At 40.4% G+C, this 18,250-nt stretch overlaps 1 protein-coding gene across 9 annotated transcripts in view; it reads left to right on the top strand.

Moving 5' to 3' along the window:
- The window catches only part of LOC117482066 (CREB3 regulatory factor-like), a 54,116-nt gene that overhangs the window by 31,127 nt on the left and 4,739 nt on the right, over positions 1 to 18,250 (top strand). For all 9 annotated transcript variants that reach the window (XM_034130056.1, XM_034130058.1, XM_034130055.1 and 6 more), the window contains 2 exons: positions 2,067 to 2,256; positions 14,569 to 14,642. In XM_034130056.1, the coding sequence (XP_033985947.1) occupies positions 2,067 to 2,256; positions 14,569 to 14,642 (264 nt within the window). The remainder of the gene's footprint in view (positions 1 to 2,066; positions 2,257 to 14,568; positions 14,643 to 18,250) is intronic.

Consider the following 18,250-nt stretch of genomic DNA (forward strand, 5'->3'; position numbering starts at 1 on the left):
ATTTCACAGTGATGGCAAACTAACAAAACTAAATATAATTTAATCAACAATTCAATGTTAATTCTGCCTCCTGATGGCCTGATTAATCCTACAGATTATTTATAGATTCATTTTTATTTGGAGGCTTATCCACATGGATGTTCAGAGTGAGAACTGTTTGTCAGCCGGAGTTAAAGCGACGCTCTCACTGCAGCTCAAAGTGTCCCATTTCTCTCCTCTCATGTGACATGAATCGGATCGGGACCCTCAGGCATTTGCCCTACATACAACTTTTATGTCAAAATGTGAATTTTTCAACACTCCCCTGATATGTGAGTCTTACATCAGACAGTGTGGCAGCCCTTTGTTCTTCACAGGACCCAGACATCAGTAATGCACCGTACAGGAAAATCACTACTGCATGGGAAATACAAATGTAACGTTGTACCATAGATTCTGAAACTGCTTCTTATAACATGTCATTGAGATATGTTTTATCTGATTTGATTTTGTATTATTGTGTCATGCATTGAAAAAGAGATCAGTAAACCATCTTGACCTATTTTCAAATCCTTAGAAACACAGTTGTGGACATATTCTGCTCATCTTCAGGTTCATATCAGTATGTAGTGTCTCTACTTTAAAGAGTCCTCTCCTGCTGATGTTCAGGTGTATATCAGTATGTAGTGTCTCTACTTTAAAGAGTCCTCTCCTGCTGATGTTCAGGTGTATATCAGTATGTAGTGTCTCTACTTTAAAGAGTCCTCTCCTGCTGATGTCCAGGTGTATATCAGTATGTAGTGTCTCTACTTTAAAGAGTCCTCTCCTGCTGATGTTCAGGTGTATATCAGTATGTAGTGTCTCTACTTTAAAGAGTCCTCTCCTGCTGATGTTCAGGTGTATATCAGTATGTAGTGTCTCTACTTTAAAGAGTCCTCTCCTGCTGATGTTCAGGTGTATATCAGTATGTAGTGTCTCTACTTTAAAGAGTCCTCTCCTGCTGATGTTCAGGTGTATATCAGTATGTAGTGTCTCTACTTTAAAGAGTCCTCTCCTGCTGATGTTCAGGTGTATATCAGTATGTAGTGTCTCTACTTTAAAGAGTCCTCTCCTGCTGATGTTCAGGTGTATATCAGTATGTAGTGTCTCTACTTTAAAGAGTCCTCTCCTGCTGATGTTCAGGTGTATATCAGTATGTAGTGTCTCTACTTTAAAGAGTCCTCTCCTGCTGATGTTCAGGTGTATATCAGTATGTAGTGTCTCTACTTTAAAGAGTCCTCTCCTGCTGATGTTCAGGTGTATATCAGTATGTAGTGTCTCTACTTTAAAGAGTCCTCTCCTGCTGATGTTCAGGTGTATATCAGTATGTAGTGTCTCTACTTTAAAGAGTTCTCTCCTGCTGATGTTCAGGCGTACAATGTGTTGGAGCGATAGCCAATAGAATCGTGAGTGTTTCATAGTGATGTCATTGTGTTACTGAAGTAAACAAAGGAGTCCAATGGAGGCGTTTCAGACAGTGGGGGAGGGGGTAGAGAACACAGGGATTTTAGCCTTTGCAGACCATTTGCATGCACTAAAACCTATAGAACACACTACAGGAAAGGGAAAACCCCAAAAAGCACAATAGGGCCTCTTTAACTTGGACAAAGTTTAGCCTATCAGGATACAAATTGCCCGTCACACTGATTAGTTTATTTTTGTTCTTATTGCTTTGTTTTACCTTTTTTAGTGGAAGAAATTCAAATCTGATGTTCAATATATGACATATTAATCATAGGGTATCCCAGCCCTCACTCATGCAGTAAAAATACATTCTGAGAATATGTTGTCCTTTATTATAATATGCTTCTTAATGCTCTTAATGTCTTTCATTTTTGTAAAAAAGCACTTTGAATTGCCTTGTGTTGAAAGGTGCTATATAAATAAACTTGCCTTGCCTTGCTTTTATCCCGGTAAGAAGGGGCGCTATATATACCCTTTAATGGAAGAAATGAAAATCTGATGTTCAATATATGACATATTAATCAAATTAATCACACCCCTTTCTAATACAGTAAATAAAAACTATTCTGTCGTGTTTTATCCAGGTAAAAAAGGGCGTCGTAAAGCTCGTAAGACGGACGCCAGCGACCTGACTCCGAACCCCCAGAAGCTGCACAACATCGGGGAGCAGCTGCAGAAACTGAACGCTGCCATCGAGGGCATGGAGCCCGTCAACGAGCTGCCGGCTGGCGCGAGGGCGCGGAGCCGCAAGGAGAAGAACAAGCTGGCCTCCAGGTACCACACTCACTACCCACTGACATCGACTACTTGTTGCTATCCTATTGTGGCATGAGCCGTTTTCTACAGGCACATTTTACCGGCGTATTTTTCATTATGATTCTACTTGTGATAGTCGGACATGACAACCTGTGGAGCCCATGTATTGATTCCATCCGATAGCTGCTATAATACAACACAAAACGTCTGCCTGCTCTCCACAATGATCAATAACAGCGAACGGATGGTCAAAGTAAGAGAGGTTTTCCTACATTTTAAAGTTGGAATGAAGTCTCTAGCTGAAAGTATGTGGAAGGAGTAGCATGTGGCGCACGGTGTAGTTAAAAGACGATTTGAAGGTTCCTCCCATTGAGTTCCATGTTAAAAAAAGAGTTTAAAAAGCTGAATGTTTTGAAAAGTATAAAATATTTTGAAGAAGTTGAAGGTTTCCCATCATGTGCTGAAATAGGCTGAATAGTTTGATATTTGAATGGTTTCTGTAGCTGAAAGTATGCTGAAGTTATTGAGAGCCAAAGTATTGGTTGAAATAATAAGAAGAAGAAGAAGATTTGAAGAAAGAGTAGAATCCTGCAGGCGAGGTTGGTTTGGTGTCGGCTGACTTTTAGCCTTACTTATTGATTTTCAAAAATGTGGAGCATTAGAATAGTTGACCTTCTAATGCTGTGACCTCTGGATTTATTTATCAGACACGAGGGGGCTGGTGTTCAGTGTCTGTAAATGGTATAATAATAAGAAGAAACAGATTTATTACCAGGTAGACTAGGTTGACACGTACAAGGAATTGTACTCGATGTCATGGTGCATACAGTACATAAAAGTAACAGAAAACATAGATGGAGAACTATTTTAAGAAAAGAATATAGTAAAATAAAATATTTTATAATAATACATTTAATTTTTATAGCGCTTTTCCTATAGTGCTCAAAGACACTTTGCATAAAATCTGAAACAGAAACAGTACAAAGAAAACAAAAAAACATAAACAGTAGTCATAATCCAAAAGTGTGAGTAAAGTGTGGGTTGTGGATCAGAGTTTGAAAGCTAGAGTTTGAAAGAAATAGAGAGTATAATCCTGCAGGCGAGGTTGGTTTGGAGTCGGCTGACTTTTAGCTTTACATATTGGTTTTCAAAAATGTGGAGCATTAGAGAAGTTGACCTTCTAATGCTGTGGCTGGAGGACATGGAGAGAGAGGAATGCATATTTGTTGTGGGATTTAAGACATGGTTGTTCTGACTTGATGGAAAATCTAAGATAGATAGATAGATAGATAGATAGATAGATGGATGGATGGATGGATGGATAGATAGATAGATAGATGGATAGATAGATGGATAGATAGATGGATGGATAGATAGATAGATAGATGGATAGATGGATGGATAGATAGATAGATGGATAGATAGATGGATAGATAGATGGATGGATAGATAGATAGATAGATGGATAGATGGATGGATGGATAGATAGATGGATGGATGGATGGATGGATAGATAGATAGATAGATGGATAGATGGATGGATAGATAGATGGATGGATAGATAGATAGATAGATGGATGGATAGATAGATGGATCGATGGATAGATAGATGGATAGATAGATGGATAGATATGATGGATAGATAGATGGATAGATGGATGGATAGATAGATGGTGGATGGATGGATAGATAGATAGATAGATAGATGGATAGATGCGATGGATAGATAGATGAGATGGATAGATAGATAATGATAGATGGATGGATAGATAGATGGATGGATAGATAGATGGATAGATGGTAGATAGATGGATAGGGATAGATAGATGGATAGATAGATGGATGGATAGATAGATAGATGGATGATAGATGATGGATGGATAGATAGATGGATAGATAGATAGATGGATAGATAGATAGATGGATAGATAGATGGATAGATGGATGGATAGATAGATAGATGGATGGATAGATGGATAGATAGATAGATAGATGGATGGATGGATGGATAGATGGATAGATAGATAGATAGATACATGGATGGATAGATGGATGATGGATAGATAGATAGATAGATGGATGGATGGATGGATGGATGGATAGATGGATAGATAGATAGATAGATACATGGATGGATAGATGGATGGATGGATAGATAGATAGATAGATGGATGGATGGATGGATGGATAGATAGATGGATAGATAGATAGATACATGGATGGATAGATGGATGGATGGATAGATAGATGGATGGATGGATAGATAGATAGATAGATAGATAGATGGATGGATGGATGGATAGATGGATAGATAGATAGATAGATACATGGATGGATAGATGGATGGATGGATAGATAGATAGATAGATGGATGGATGGATGGATGGATGGATAGATAGATAGATGGATAGGTGGATGGATAGATAGGGAGGCTGTGGCTCAGTGGTTAGTGCGCTGGACTTCGAATCAGGGGATAGCAAGTTCGAGTCCCACTGCAGTCAGCATGTCGTTGTGTCCCTGAGCAACACACTTCACCCCAAATTGCTCCTGTGAGGATTGTCCACAGTACCGAATGTATGCAAGTCGCTTTGGATAAAAGCGTCTAACAAATGACATGTAATGTAATGTAATAGATAGATAGATGGATATGAAATAGAAAAATAGCATTAAAAAGAAAAAAAATATATATACATGTGGAAAATACAAACTCTGAGACCTCTGTATTGATTCATCAGACACGAGTGGGCTGGTTTTCAGTGTTTGTAAACGATATGCAGAAAATAAGTAGAGAGTAGAACCCTGCAGGCGAGGTTGGTTTTGTGTCGGCTGACTTTTAGCTTTACATATTGGTGTCGTGGATCCGATGTAACACTCACAACATTAAAGAATAAGACAAAGAGGAATCAATAAAACACAGACACAGAGATGGTTGAAGTTAAATATTATATTGCTGTACAGAACTATAAGGGCCCGTCCACACGGCGGCGTGCGTTGAAGCTTGGCGGTGGGCGTGTGTGAAGCTTGGGGATTTCTCGCGAGCAACGCGACCAACAACCAATCACATGAATTTCCCGCCCCCGACATACGAAGCAAAAAAGCCCGAAGTAAACTGGATATAAACTCCCCAAACAGGCGAAAACCTACCACTGTCTCTGCCACCTCCCTCCATGCCTGGCTCCTCCGGTTTGTATCCCGGTAGGTAAAGAGGGACTGGTCGTAAAGCACCGGGTGATTCCCTACTGCTATTATTATTTTATCCTCCATTTTTTGGAACATGAGGAAATGACCTGCGGTATGGCTCTCCCAGCTTACACGCGGTTTGATTGGCTAGCGCTTGTACTGTCAGATTTGCATAAGCGGGATTTGATTGGCTGACGCCTCCGTCGAAGCTTCAAAAGTTGAACATTGCTCAACTTTTGCAGCGAGCACCGCGAGCAACGCGTAGCGACGCTCTCACAATGCAGTTCGGCGAAGCGTGACGTCACCCCATTCAAAGTGAATGGACAGAAGCGTTGAAGAGTCAACGCACGCCGCTGTGTGGACGGGCCGTAAGAGACACATTACCTTGCACCAAAGCAGTCAATAGTGTAATGCCTGTAGACTAATGAAATCTCAGAGGTTATATACACTTCAAACAGCTTACATGGCTGAACCTTTCCTGACCTGAAGCAGTGTTTTGATGCATCTTCTGTCCCCCCAGACTTTAACCTGTTAAGCCCTGAGCCTGTTTTTCAGGTCTCAGGCTCGAAAATGACATTCCCAGAACAAATATCTTCCCTTCTAAAAGGGTTAAATTAATAATCTTTTTTCTCAAAGTAATGATAAACCTGTGAGTTGGATGTAGAAAAGTCAGAATCAATATAGAAGTTTTTTATTTTAAAGAAAATTCAGATTTTACATAGTAAAAAACTGTAAATTATAGTGTCCGTCCAAAAATACTTATAGTGAAAACTACCCTTGGATGATGGGTTAGTAGACTAAAAGCTTTACGAATCCAAAGTACAACATATAATAAGTACCCTGTATCAAGATTGATGCAAAACAAGTGACATTTGACCTTTTTAGAGAGATTTAGCAAAAAGAAACCACTTCTGGGGTCATTTGGGTGGATTTTCCATATCTCTGGCCCCCCTTGCTCGATTTTGATGGTTGACACCTCTTTCTGACCGTTAGAGCCAATAGAATCGAAGGGGGAGTCCCCCACACACACTCATTGTGAGAGAAAAGGTGGGGGCTTCGCGCATGTAATTTTTCATCAGAGTGAACCTATCTCTAGCTTTGACATCTGGAAACGGAAAAGCAGTTTTATTGCTCATGGATTATCAGAAATCATTTCAAAGGGACACAGACACATTGGATTAACCTATGGATTAACTTCAGCAGCGTTTTTATCATTTTAATGCCATTGAAGACCACTTTGGAGAGACTACAGAGCCGAGGTAATAATGTTAGCATTTTTAGCTACCTAGCGTCACCTGTTTTGATGTCCGTTTTTGCTTATAACGTCGCCATTTCGTATAATTCAGTGATAATGAGGGTACCCTTTGATTCTGTGTCACCTCACGATGTGAAACGATGTCATGGATGTAGAGAAGAGATAAATAATAAGGTTTTGTGAGTGATTTTTGTGCAGTGAGTAAGGTGTTAGCATTTTTCGCTCGTTGCTAATTCAGAGGCTCAGCGTTAGCATTGTGGGTTTTATTTTTAAAAACAAATAAAAATGATCAGTTAGATGAGTTTCTTCCCGTTACATGGATATAAAACATTCATAGTTTATTAAATGAACATGCCCTCAGACACTGTTTCCTGCAAGATGTTGCGGCAGTGCCCCGGTACCGGGGTCTCTCGGGCTTAACAGGTTAAAGGTCCCCTATTATACTGTTTTTCATCAATATATTACAGGTCTCAGATATATACAGAACCTGTCTCTGATTGGCTGAAACACCAAACAGATCATTGCAGCATCCCATAATCCCCTCTGTTTCAGCCCTGTTTCCAAAGTGCTGATTCTCTGTCTGTTACTTTAGATGAAAATAAGGAGCCCCTCCCCACGCCCCTCTGAGAGAGATTTGGTTAAAAAGAACTCAATGGTGCTCTAGGAGGAGATTCAGGTGATAAGGTGGGGGGGGGGGTTACCTTGGTTGCTGATTGGCTAATGGTTACACAAGCCAAAACATCGTTATGACATCATAAAGTGTCCATAATCTGATCAGCTCATTTTCAGACAGGTTTTTATATAAATGGATCAGGATAAAAAGAGAGAGAATCTTTGTTCCTGAAACTTTCAGAGTCTCTTTACACAGAGGGGACACATGGTGATGTAGAAGAGACATGAAGAAGAGGGGACACATGTTGATGTAGAAGAGACATGAAGAAGAGGGACACATGTTGATGTAGAAGAGACATGAAGAAGAGGGGACACATGTTGATGTAGAAGAGACATGAAGAAGAGGGGACACATGTTGATGTAGAAGAGACATGAAGAAGAGGGGACACATGCTGATGTAGAAGAGACATGAAGAAGAGGGGACACATGTTGATGTAGAAGAGACATGAAGAAGAGGGGACACATGTTGATGTAGAAGAGACATGAAGAAGAGGGGACACATGTTGATGTAGAAGAGACATGAAGAAGAGGGGACACATGTTGATGTAGAAGAGACATGAAGAAGAGGGGACACATGTTGATGTAGAAGAGACATGAAGAAGAGGGGACACATGTTGATGTAGAAGAGACATGAAGAAGAGGGGACACATGTTGATGTAGAAGAGACATGAAGAAGAGGGGACACATGTTGATGTAGAAGAGACATGAAGAAGTGGATTTTGCATAATAGGTGACCTTTAAATAGTTCTAGTTTCCATGACCCTTTTCTGCTGATACCTCACATGCCAATGTAGACGACTGTTGGTCACAGAAATAGATCGGCCTCTTAGCACGAAACTAAATGAATACTCACTAGTATGGCTTAAAACTTGTGATTATATAAAACAGATTCTACATTGGTTTTCAAAAATGTGGATCTATTAGAAAAGTTGACCTTCTGATCCTGTGGCTGGAGGACATGGAGAGAGAGGAATGCATTTAAGATAAATATATATTCTTAGTGGAATTTAAGACATGGATGTTCTGACTTGATGGAAAATCTAAGAAACAAGGTCATGGTGCTTTTGTTTTGAAGTGTCAGGAGATATATTTTGGGCCAATGAGTGCCTTTCTTACATAGGTGCAGCATTTAAAGGGAGACGCAGATGGGATGATATTATATAATATATTATTTTTGTATTGTACACGTGTCTACACTTTGGCAGACAACCCTACTTTGTGGAGGTGACTGAATCCACTTGGCTTACTGCCCTCGTATAATTTGAGATACTATCAAACGTTTTTTTGTCAAATCACAGCCGCAGACTCTATAAAATACACCAAACTTAACAGCGCTTGACCTCACCACATCACAGACTTGATGGGCTGTATAGCTGCTGCAGGAACGGGCAAATAACACATCACATTGAATACAACACCAAATAAACTAAAGCTGCAAGGAAAAAAAGGGATTTCCAGACAAAACAGATCGAATAGTCTGTGAACTAAGAGGACGTGATCAATACCTTACACAACACAGATGATTTATAATGTAGGTTCAAGAGTGTATGTCTGAGCTGATGGAGTAAAGGAAGAGATGGAGGAGGATGAAACGCTGAAAGGGAGGAAATCAAAGCAGGATTCGGGGCAGGGAGGGAGGGTCACAGAGAGTTCATCTGTGGGAGAGGGAGGAGGACGTTATCACAGTTTAAAGAGGAGAGGGACTCTGGGAGTGTCTTATTATTACAAACATATTAAACACGCACACACAAACACATCCTCGGATAGAGTCGAAGCTGAGAGGTGTGACTGAGTTCATGTTTTCATTCCATATGCAGGAATTTAATCCGTCTCTTTGTGCCTGAAAACAGGTCAGAGTTAGAAGTGGATTTATCCCAACCTCCCGCCTATTTCTGTTCCAATCTTGTCAAAAAATGCCCATTTCTTAGCCGTGGTCGAACACTCCAATAAATACATTTAGAGGTGCTATGATTATGTCAAGCGGACTGATCTACAGTGACTACATGTACAGGAATACTCCATCATTTTGGAAAGCAGGATTATTTAATTTCTTGCTGGAAGTTACGTGAGCAGATTTAGGTCAAATGTAATCTGTGTGTGTTGAGTAGACAGGCTGGAAGCAGGTGGAACGTTTTAGCTTAGCTCCATCAAAGGTGTCTTAAACTGCTAAAAAAACACACAGTATATATACAGAATATGTATTTATATATATATATATATATATTAGGGATGTCATGAGAACTGATACTTTGGTACCAAAATACTGCTTGACAGTACTCGTGTTGCTACAGAACGAAAAAAATAAGTATCGTAGTGCCCTGAAAATGTTCTTTAAACTCACTATAGCTGGTCCCTATTTTTCCTGAATGGGTACCAACCATGGATGTATTAAAGATAATTGGATACAGCGTTGGAGGGCCCTGTTCATTCTTATGAGAGTTTCTCAGTGGCGCATGAAGCCAAAAAGACCTGTCAAAGTACCCATATGTAATAATACATAATAATAATACATGTTATTTATATAGTGCTTTTCCTGGTGCTCAAAGCACTTACATGTAGGCCCACAGAGCATGCACAGATGAGTGTTTCCTTAAACCCCACCGCCTCCTATATCCTGCTCTCGTCAAATGAACGGAGAGAAAGGCTGAAGGCATACATTCAACAACAACACTTAAAATACATTAAAAGTTAGGGAAAAGAAGGTGGCTGATCACAAGATTATAGCATTCTTAACCCTTAGATGCATAAGTGGGTCTTTTTTGACCCGGTGAGGTGGTTTTCTTAGAGTATCTTTGTAATTACATTTTTTTATCATTTCATATTCCAGCTATTCCTCAAAAAACATATTTTGGATATCATGCCATTCACATTTAAAATTGACATTTGATACTTTTTAAGAAATTGTAGTTTTTGTATTACTACCCCTACACTCTTCCATAAGTGGGTCAAAAATGACCCGCATGCATTTTCTATGGAATTTCGTTTTTTTTTCAAAATGTAAAAATAATGTCTAAAATTATAAATAGTGAAAAATTAAATATAAAATATTTCTAGTGTGAACCAAAATGTAATACTAAATATTAATACGGGTCCTTTTTGACCCACTTATGGAAGAGTGTAGGGTCCAGTCACTCGTGCATCCAAGGGTGTTAAACAGCTAAACACAAAACTGGCAATGAATAAACCATAAGTAAGTATATCGTGTTAGGAATGTATTTCACAGACTCAAATGAAGTACCATATATCTTCAGAATATATACTGCCATACTTCAGAAGGACCGAATCCCTCTTGAATATGAATGAAGACTCATTAAACAGGTGTTGACACTGTTTGTAAAATAAAAAGTCAGAATGGCAAAAGAACATTTTCAAAATCTCATAGCAAGGAAATTAAGTTATCAAAGGCTAATGATTGTCATATCTTTCAGACATACATTGTGGTATAATTATCACTCATCAAATGACTCTGTATTCAGCTTTTAGACCATTTCACACATTTGAGACCCTCATGATTTAAATAAGGGCTATAAAAGTGTGTGTAGCTGCTGATTTACAGATGTCTTTTTCCACTCTAAGTCAATGGGAAAAGTATTTTGGGCCCATTGGGGTCACGGACTGACGCATAACTTGTAGTACCAACGTTTGTCAACCACAGAAATTTGGGACCAACATGTAACAGCTGATGTGCCTCCGGAGGTAGATAGTCGTCCACTTGGAGAGTCTGTGGTTTGGTTCATGTTTTTATTTAATATGCAGGAATTTCTTCTGTCTTTTTGTGCCTGAAAACAGGTCAGAATTAACAGTGGATTAATCCCAACCAGCTGCCTATTTCTGTTTCAGTCATGTCGCCAAACCTGGGTCAGTCATGTTAATTAGTTCTTGGGCTAGTAACTTCCCCCCAAAACCTCCCAAGGACATCTGAGTGTGTGTGAATGCATCAAATACTTGAACCTGCACAGATTAGATTTGCTGTCCCACTTGTTGGTGTTAACTCCTTCTAGTGATGGGAATTACGGCTCTTTGGAGGGAGCCGGATCTTATGGCTCCGTTCCTTAACGAGAGCCGTTCAAAAGAGCCGTTTTTTTAAAGTGGAGATTATTCGTTGACCCTGCTTTAAATGATATTTTGGCTTTACAAATGTTGCACTCCGCTTTATCATTGCCTATGTTTTTGTTGAAGTGCATCCAAATGCTGCTGCGTTTTCGCGTTTGGCTTCACCCGAAGAACACGTCGTCTACCTGTACCACTTGTTATGACTTCTCTCTCTCTCATGCGTATTCCGTTAAGACCCACCCCTACTCTGCCTCTGATTGGCTAACCCTAACCCACAACATCTCACTCCTTGTGCCTAAACCTAACCAATCAGAGTAGGGGCGGGTCTTCACGGAATAAGCTTGGGGAACAAAATCAAGCTTTTTCACTGTTCACGTGAAGGCGAGTGGATTTATGGCAGGCAGTGAACCAACGATAAAAAGAACGGCTCTCAACAAGTACGACTCGGTTCCCTTCGTTCGTACCAAAGAGCCGTTCAAAAGAATCGGATCGTTCGCGAACGTAACGTCACTAACTCCTTTAAAAAGACAGCAAATAAACCAAACTGTTAATGTCCTTTTTAAAGTGAATACATCAAATTGTTTGCCAGTTTGTTTGCATCTTCCCGTGCAAACAGCCCGCCTCACAGTGAGTCTTTATCTCTTATCATTGCTTGGTTTGATTTCCAAAGACAGCTGAAGCCTCCGAGGATCTCAAACCGAGCACCAGAAGCTTTAATTTGGTCAACATGTTTTTCCCTCCTTCCTGGCAGCCTCTGCTTTCTTTCTTCTTCTCATTCAGACGGTCAATTAAATCAATTTGTAGCTGTAGGTGAGTCATGAGGATGAACAGCAGGTCTTCTTTAAGGCTATTTTAGTCATCAATGAATGTTCACAATAGCTTCAGCGTGGTTGTGCAGCATACAAGATACTGAAGACATACCAAAAAAAGTACATCCTATAGTGCTAGTGCAAAATGGTGCAAGTAAAGTATGTGTCTTGAATACAATGAAATGAACAAAATGTGAATGAAATACGTTACAGTGGAATGAAATACTACTTAGTGCAATTATACATAAATATCTGGGGCTGTTTTCACTCTTAAATGTTGCGTTTAGGGGCTTGTGAAAAAACCCATTTACAAATTAAAAACATGTGCAACACTCGGCAATGATTAGGAGAATTTAAATGGTTGTATGTCCGCCCACATCCTCCCCTCCGAGACCGAGATTACATTTGGAAATTTGCAGGAGAGAAAGACAGATTTCTGCAGAGAAACACCCAGAGGGAGGACTGTGTCCGGCAAGTGTTTCATTTCCTTTAGCTTCCTTTAGCTTCCTTTAGCTGACTCACAGCTGCACGGAAAGAGGAATTATCTGCAGAGAACAGTCCCTGGTGAGAGGCATGAATATTTAATATGTATTGATTGATTCCTTCTCTTCAACACCCAGTACTCTGAAACCAAGCCATGCCTGCAGAGTGTCAGATGTTAGAGGAGAGGAGAGAGGAGAGAGGAGGAGAGGAGGAGAGGAGGAGAGGAGAGAGGAGGAGAGGAGGAGAGGAGGAGAGGAGGAGGAGAGGAGGAGGAGAGGAGAGAGAGGAGGAGAGAGAAGAGGAGGAGAGGAGGAGAGAGGAGAGGAGGAGAGAGGAGAGAGGAAGTAGATCCTGCAGCTGCTCTCAGACAGGAATCACGTGAACAACGGGAATACTAGAGGGGCTTTTTTATTTTTTTGGCTGCACCTTGATGATTGTTTCTCTTGGATCCATGATTTCTAAGGTCTAAGGGTCTATGATGTACACACTGAAGAGCTACCTCAGACCAAAGTGAATATGTGGTATTGGGCCCTTTAACCTGTTAAGCCCGAGAGACCCCGTACCGGGGCCCTCCCGCAACATCTTGCAGGAAACAGTGTCTGAGGGCATGTTCATTTAATAAACTATGAATGTTTTATATCCATGTAACGGGAAGAAACTCATCTAACTGATCATTTTTTATTTTCTTTTCAAAATAAAACCCACAATGCTAACGCTGAGCCTCTGAATTAGCAACGAGCGAAAAATGCTAACAGATTACTGCACCGAAAATCACTCACAAAACCTTATTATTTATCTTTTCACCACATCCATGACATCGATTCACATCGTGAGGTGACACAGAATTGATGGGTACATACATTATCACTGAATTATACGAAATGGCGACTTTATAAACAAAAACAGACATCAAAACATGTGGCACTAGGTAGCTAAAAACGCTAACATGGTTTACCTGTGTCGTAGTCTGGTCAAAAGTGGTCTTCAATGGCATTAAAACGATAAAAACGCTGCTGAAGTTAATCCATAGGTTAATCCAATGTGTCTGTGTCCCTTTGAAATGATTTCTGATAATCCATAAGCAATAAAACTGCTTTTCCGTTTCCAGATGTCAGAGCGAGAGATTGCAAACTGCATGCGGGAAGCCCCCACCTTTTTTTTACCGTGTGTGTGTGGGAGCCTCCCCCTTCGATTATATTGGCTCTAACGGTCAGAAAGAGGTGTCAATCACCAAAATCGACCAATGGGTTCCAGAGATATGGAAAATCCACCCAAATGACCCCAGAAGTGGTTTCTTTTTGCTAAATCTCTCTAAAAAGGTCAAATGTCACTTGTTTTGCATCAATCTTGATACAGGGTACTTATTATATGTTGTACTTTGGATTCCTAAAGCTTTTAGTCTACCTTACCATCATCCAAGGGTAGTTTTCACTATAAGTAAAAAATAATTTTTGGACGGACACTATAATTGACAGTTTTTTACTATGTAAAATCTGAATTTTCTTTAAAATAAAAAACATCTATATTGATTCTGACTTTTCTACATCCAACTCACAGGTTTATCATTACTTTGAGAAAAAAGATTATTAATTTAACCCTTTTAGAAGGGAAGATATGGTCATTTGTTCTGGGAATGGCATTTTCGAGCCTGAGACCTGAAAAACAGGCTCAGGGCTTAACAGTTTAAGTTCTCTACAGTTTGATTGATTAATGCTATATTGATGTCTCTCTGCAGAGAATGACCTGCTCTCTCTCTCTCTCTCTCTCTCTCTCTCTCTCTCTCTCTCTCTCTCTCTCTCTCTCTCTCTCTCTCTCTCTCATCTATCTCTCTCTCTCTCTCTCTCTCTCTCTCTCTTTGTCTCTGTCTCTGTGTTTCAGGGCCTGCCGGCTGAAGAAAAAGGCGCAGCACGAAGCAAACAAGATCAAACTGTGGGGGCTCAACCAGGAGTACGGTCAGTGCTGCGGATCAAACACAAAACACACAACTAACAGGGATTATTATTACCAGGTTTTTACTTAATGGGGAGGAGTGTGTGTGTGTGTGTGTGTGTGTGTGTGTGTGTGTGTGTGTGTGTGTGTGTGTGTGTGTGTGTGTGTGTGTGTGTGTGTGTGTGTGTGTGTGTGTGTGTGTGTGTGTGTGTGTGTGTGTGTGTGTGTGTGTGTGTGTGTGTGTGTGTGTGTGTGTGTGTGTGTGTGTGTGTGTGTGTGTGTGTGTGTGTGTGTGTGTGTGTGTGCTGAATGAGGTGTGATTGGATGATTGACTCGTAGTATGTAAAGAGCTTTGAGGGGTCCAAAAGTGCTATAAAGCTCTTTATAAGTACAGACCATTTACTCTTCTGATAGTTAAGAAGCTTGCTCTGTAGTTAGAAAACACATTTTTTTTTAAATTGTAAATCCGGTGTCTTCAGCAGAGATATATATAGAGTGTTAATGACTTTTTCTAGGGAAGAGAAAACAAATGGTGATGTATTTAATTATTGTCTCACTCCGCAGCAGAAACTGTCATTAAGAATGAAATCACAACGCAGACAAATGACTGATATCCACGAACACACAAACAACTCATCTCACAGCAGACTACTTATCCAATCTGTATTTATAATTAGAATCAAATGAAGCTATAATTACAACTTTAAGGACATTTTGAAATCATGTTTCTGCAGAGATGATGTTAACAAGATAATTATCACTCTGTCAGCGCCCCCTCCTCCCCCTCTCCCCCTCCTCCTCCTTCAACCCCACCAACTTCCTTTGTCCCGTTTTCCCCATTTTTTTCAACATTCCAGTCATTCCCAGCGTTTCATAGCGAAGGCTTTAGTCGTTGCTCCGTTGGCAGAAAGCCAAAACACACACACACAGCGCTGAACTTCACACATCTCCTCATTTCCTTTATCCCTCCGCTGACTCTTTCTTCTTCTCTCCTTCGTTTTCTTTAACTCTCTCTCTCCATCGCTGTGGTTTGCATCTTTACAAAACGAGCTCTGCATGATCAGCAGAGACTCAACTTCAAAGAAGAAGCTCATTGGTGTCAGGCCAGAGCCTCCTGGTGTGTGTGTGTGTGTGTGTGTGTGTGTGTGTGTGTGTGTGTGTGTGTGTGTGTGTGTGTGTGTGTGTGTGTGTGTGTGTGTGTGTGTGTGTGTGTGTGTGTGTGTGTGTGTGTGTGTGTGTGTGTGTGTGTGTGTGTGTGTGTGTGTGTGTGTGTGTGTGTGTGTGTGTGTGTGTGTGTGTGTGTGTGTGTGTTAAAATGTTCCATTGTCAGCCAAACAACAGTGTCATGGCAGCTGCATTGATGTGTTCATGTCAAGCAGTGGAGCATTGTAAAACACAGACATTCAAACTCGACATAAACACAATAACACTCACTTAAATGTGCCGGATCGAGTGCAGAACATTACATTATCAAAACAAAATGTCACGAAATCTTGCAAGGAGTGTGTTAAACTTCCCTTAAGCTCCGGTGATACATGCTAACTATCCTAAGAGCTACTACTCATCCAATCACTGATAGGCACAAATATAAGGGAAAATGTGGCGGCTCTCTGTGTTGTTTTTATCCCACTGTTTCTACGTCTGCAGTGTATTTTTTGTTAGACAAACAATCAATTTAAATTCATTAAAATGACAACAATCCATCTGTTTCAAGATGGTAACACTCCATTTGCAAACTAAGCTAACACTCTTGTGAGAATTGCTGCCTGACAAACATATCCCAATTATTACTAGAGGTCAGTGATTAACCGAAATCATCTCCTGTAAGTTTGCTCAAATCGAGGGTTACCATGTCTACACGCCCCCCCCCCCCCCCCCCATAAAACACCCACAATACTCATCCAATCACTGATATAGTTGTGCATCGTGTGTGTATACAACATATGATGTCCCTCTGTGTGCCTGCCCTTTTGGTTTTCTATAGAGACAGACCATGAAATTAGCAAAATAGTAAACATGTAACAATAGGAAACACACACTCCACATAAATACTTGGTGAGTCTTTCAAATGCTCCAACATCACAAGCTCTGGTTGGTCCGAAATAACAGCTTCATTCACACAGTTGGATGTCAAAGTGTGCCGTCTCTACACGCGGTTTTTGGTCATAAATTGACAAAAAATCTGGCAAAAATGTTTGCTCGGCAAGCTCCTGTGAAACAAAGTGTCCTAACCTTTATTAGATAACAATCTACTTCATCCATTTCACAAAAAGAGGGTAACCTTCTAGACAGAAATGTCCCAGAAAGCAGTAATTATATTCCCACAGTCACCCAACACCATAGTGTGTGTTTGTGTGTAAAGAAATGGTACGACCCGCTGTGTACACACACACTCTCTCTCTCTCTCCCTCCCTGCTGACACGAGCGTTGGACAAAAGAGGAATCAGATCTATGCATCGCTGACAGGAGGGGGGTGTCATGGCGCCATCAGGTCACATGACCTCACAGAGGAGGAGGCCAAACTCACAGAAGGGACGATGAGTCCGAACAAAACCCTCTGACACCTAAAGATGTTCAGCAGTGTGAGAGCTGGTGGTCTAACGCTGTAAACCAAAATGAGTCCCACTTTATCAATCCTTTAGAATCAGAATGTTTTATCTGCAAAGCAGAAAGTGCTGAGGAAAGGAGTCAATAACATATTAAATAAATAAGGGAACATTAATGAAACATTTATTCTGCTGATGTTCAGGTGTATATCAGTATGTAGTGTCTCTACTTTAAAGAGTTCTCTCCTGCTGATGTTCAGGTGTATATTGGTATGTAGTGTCTCTACTTTAAAGAGTCCTCTCCTGCTTATGTTCAGGTGTATATCAGTATGTAGTGTCTCTACTTTAAAGAGTCCTCTCCTGCTGATGTTCAGGTGTATATCAGTATGTAGTGTCTCTGCTTTAAAGAGTCCTCTCCTGCTTATGTTCAGGTGTATATCAGTATGTAGTGTCTCTACTTTAAAGAGTCCTCTCCTGCTGATGTTCAGGTGTATATCAGTATGTAGTGTCTCTACTTTAAAGAGTCCTCTCCTGCTGATGTTCAGGTGTATATCAGTATGTAGTGTCTCTACTTTAAAGAGTCCTCTCCTGCTGATGTTCAGGTGTATATCAGTATGTAGTGTCTCTACTTTAAAGAGTCCTCTCCTGCTGATGTTCAGGTGTATATCAGTATGTAGTGTCTCTACTTTAAAGAGTCCTCTCCTGCTGATGTTCAAGTGTATATCAGTATGTAGTGTCTCTACTTTAAAGAGTCCTCTCCTGCTGATGTTCAGGTGTATATCAGTATGTAGTGTCTCTACTTTAAAGAGTCCTCTCCTGCTTATGTTCAGGTGTATATCAGTATGTAGTGTCTCTACTTTAAAGAGTCCTCTCCTGCTGATGTTCAGGTGTATATCAGTATGTAGTGTCTCTACTTTAAAGAGTCCTCTCCTGCTGATGTTCAGGTGTATATCAGTATGTAGTGTCTCTACTTTAAAGAGTCCTCTCCTGCTGATGTTCAGGTGTATATCAGTATGTAGTGTCTCTACTTTAAAGAGTCCTCTCCTGCTGATGTTCAGGTGTATATCAGTATGTAGTGTCTCTAC

Source organism: Trematomus bernacchii, unplaced genomic scaffold (assembly GCF_902827165.1).
Source record: "Trematomus bernacchii unplaced genomic scaffold, fTreBer1.1, whole genome shotgun sequence".
Taxonomy (NCBI): Eukaryota; Metazoa; Chordata; class Actinopteri; order Perciformes; family Nototheniidae; genus Trematomus; species Trematomus bernacchii.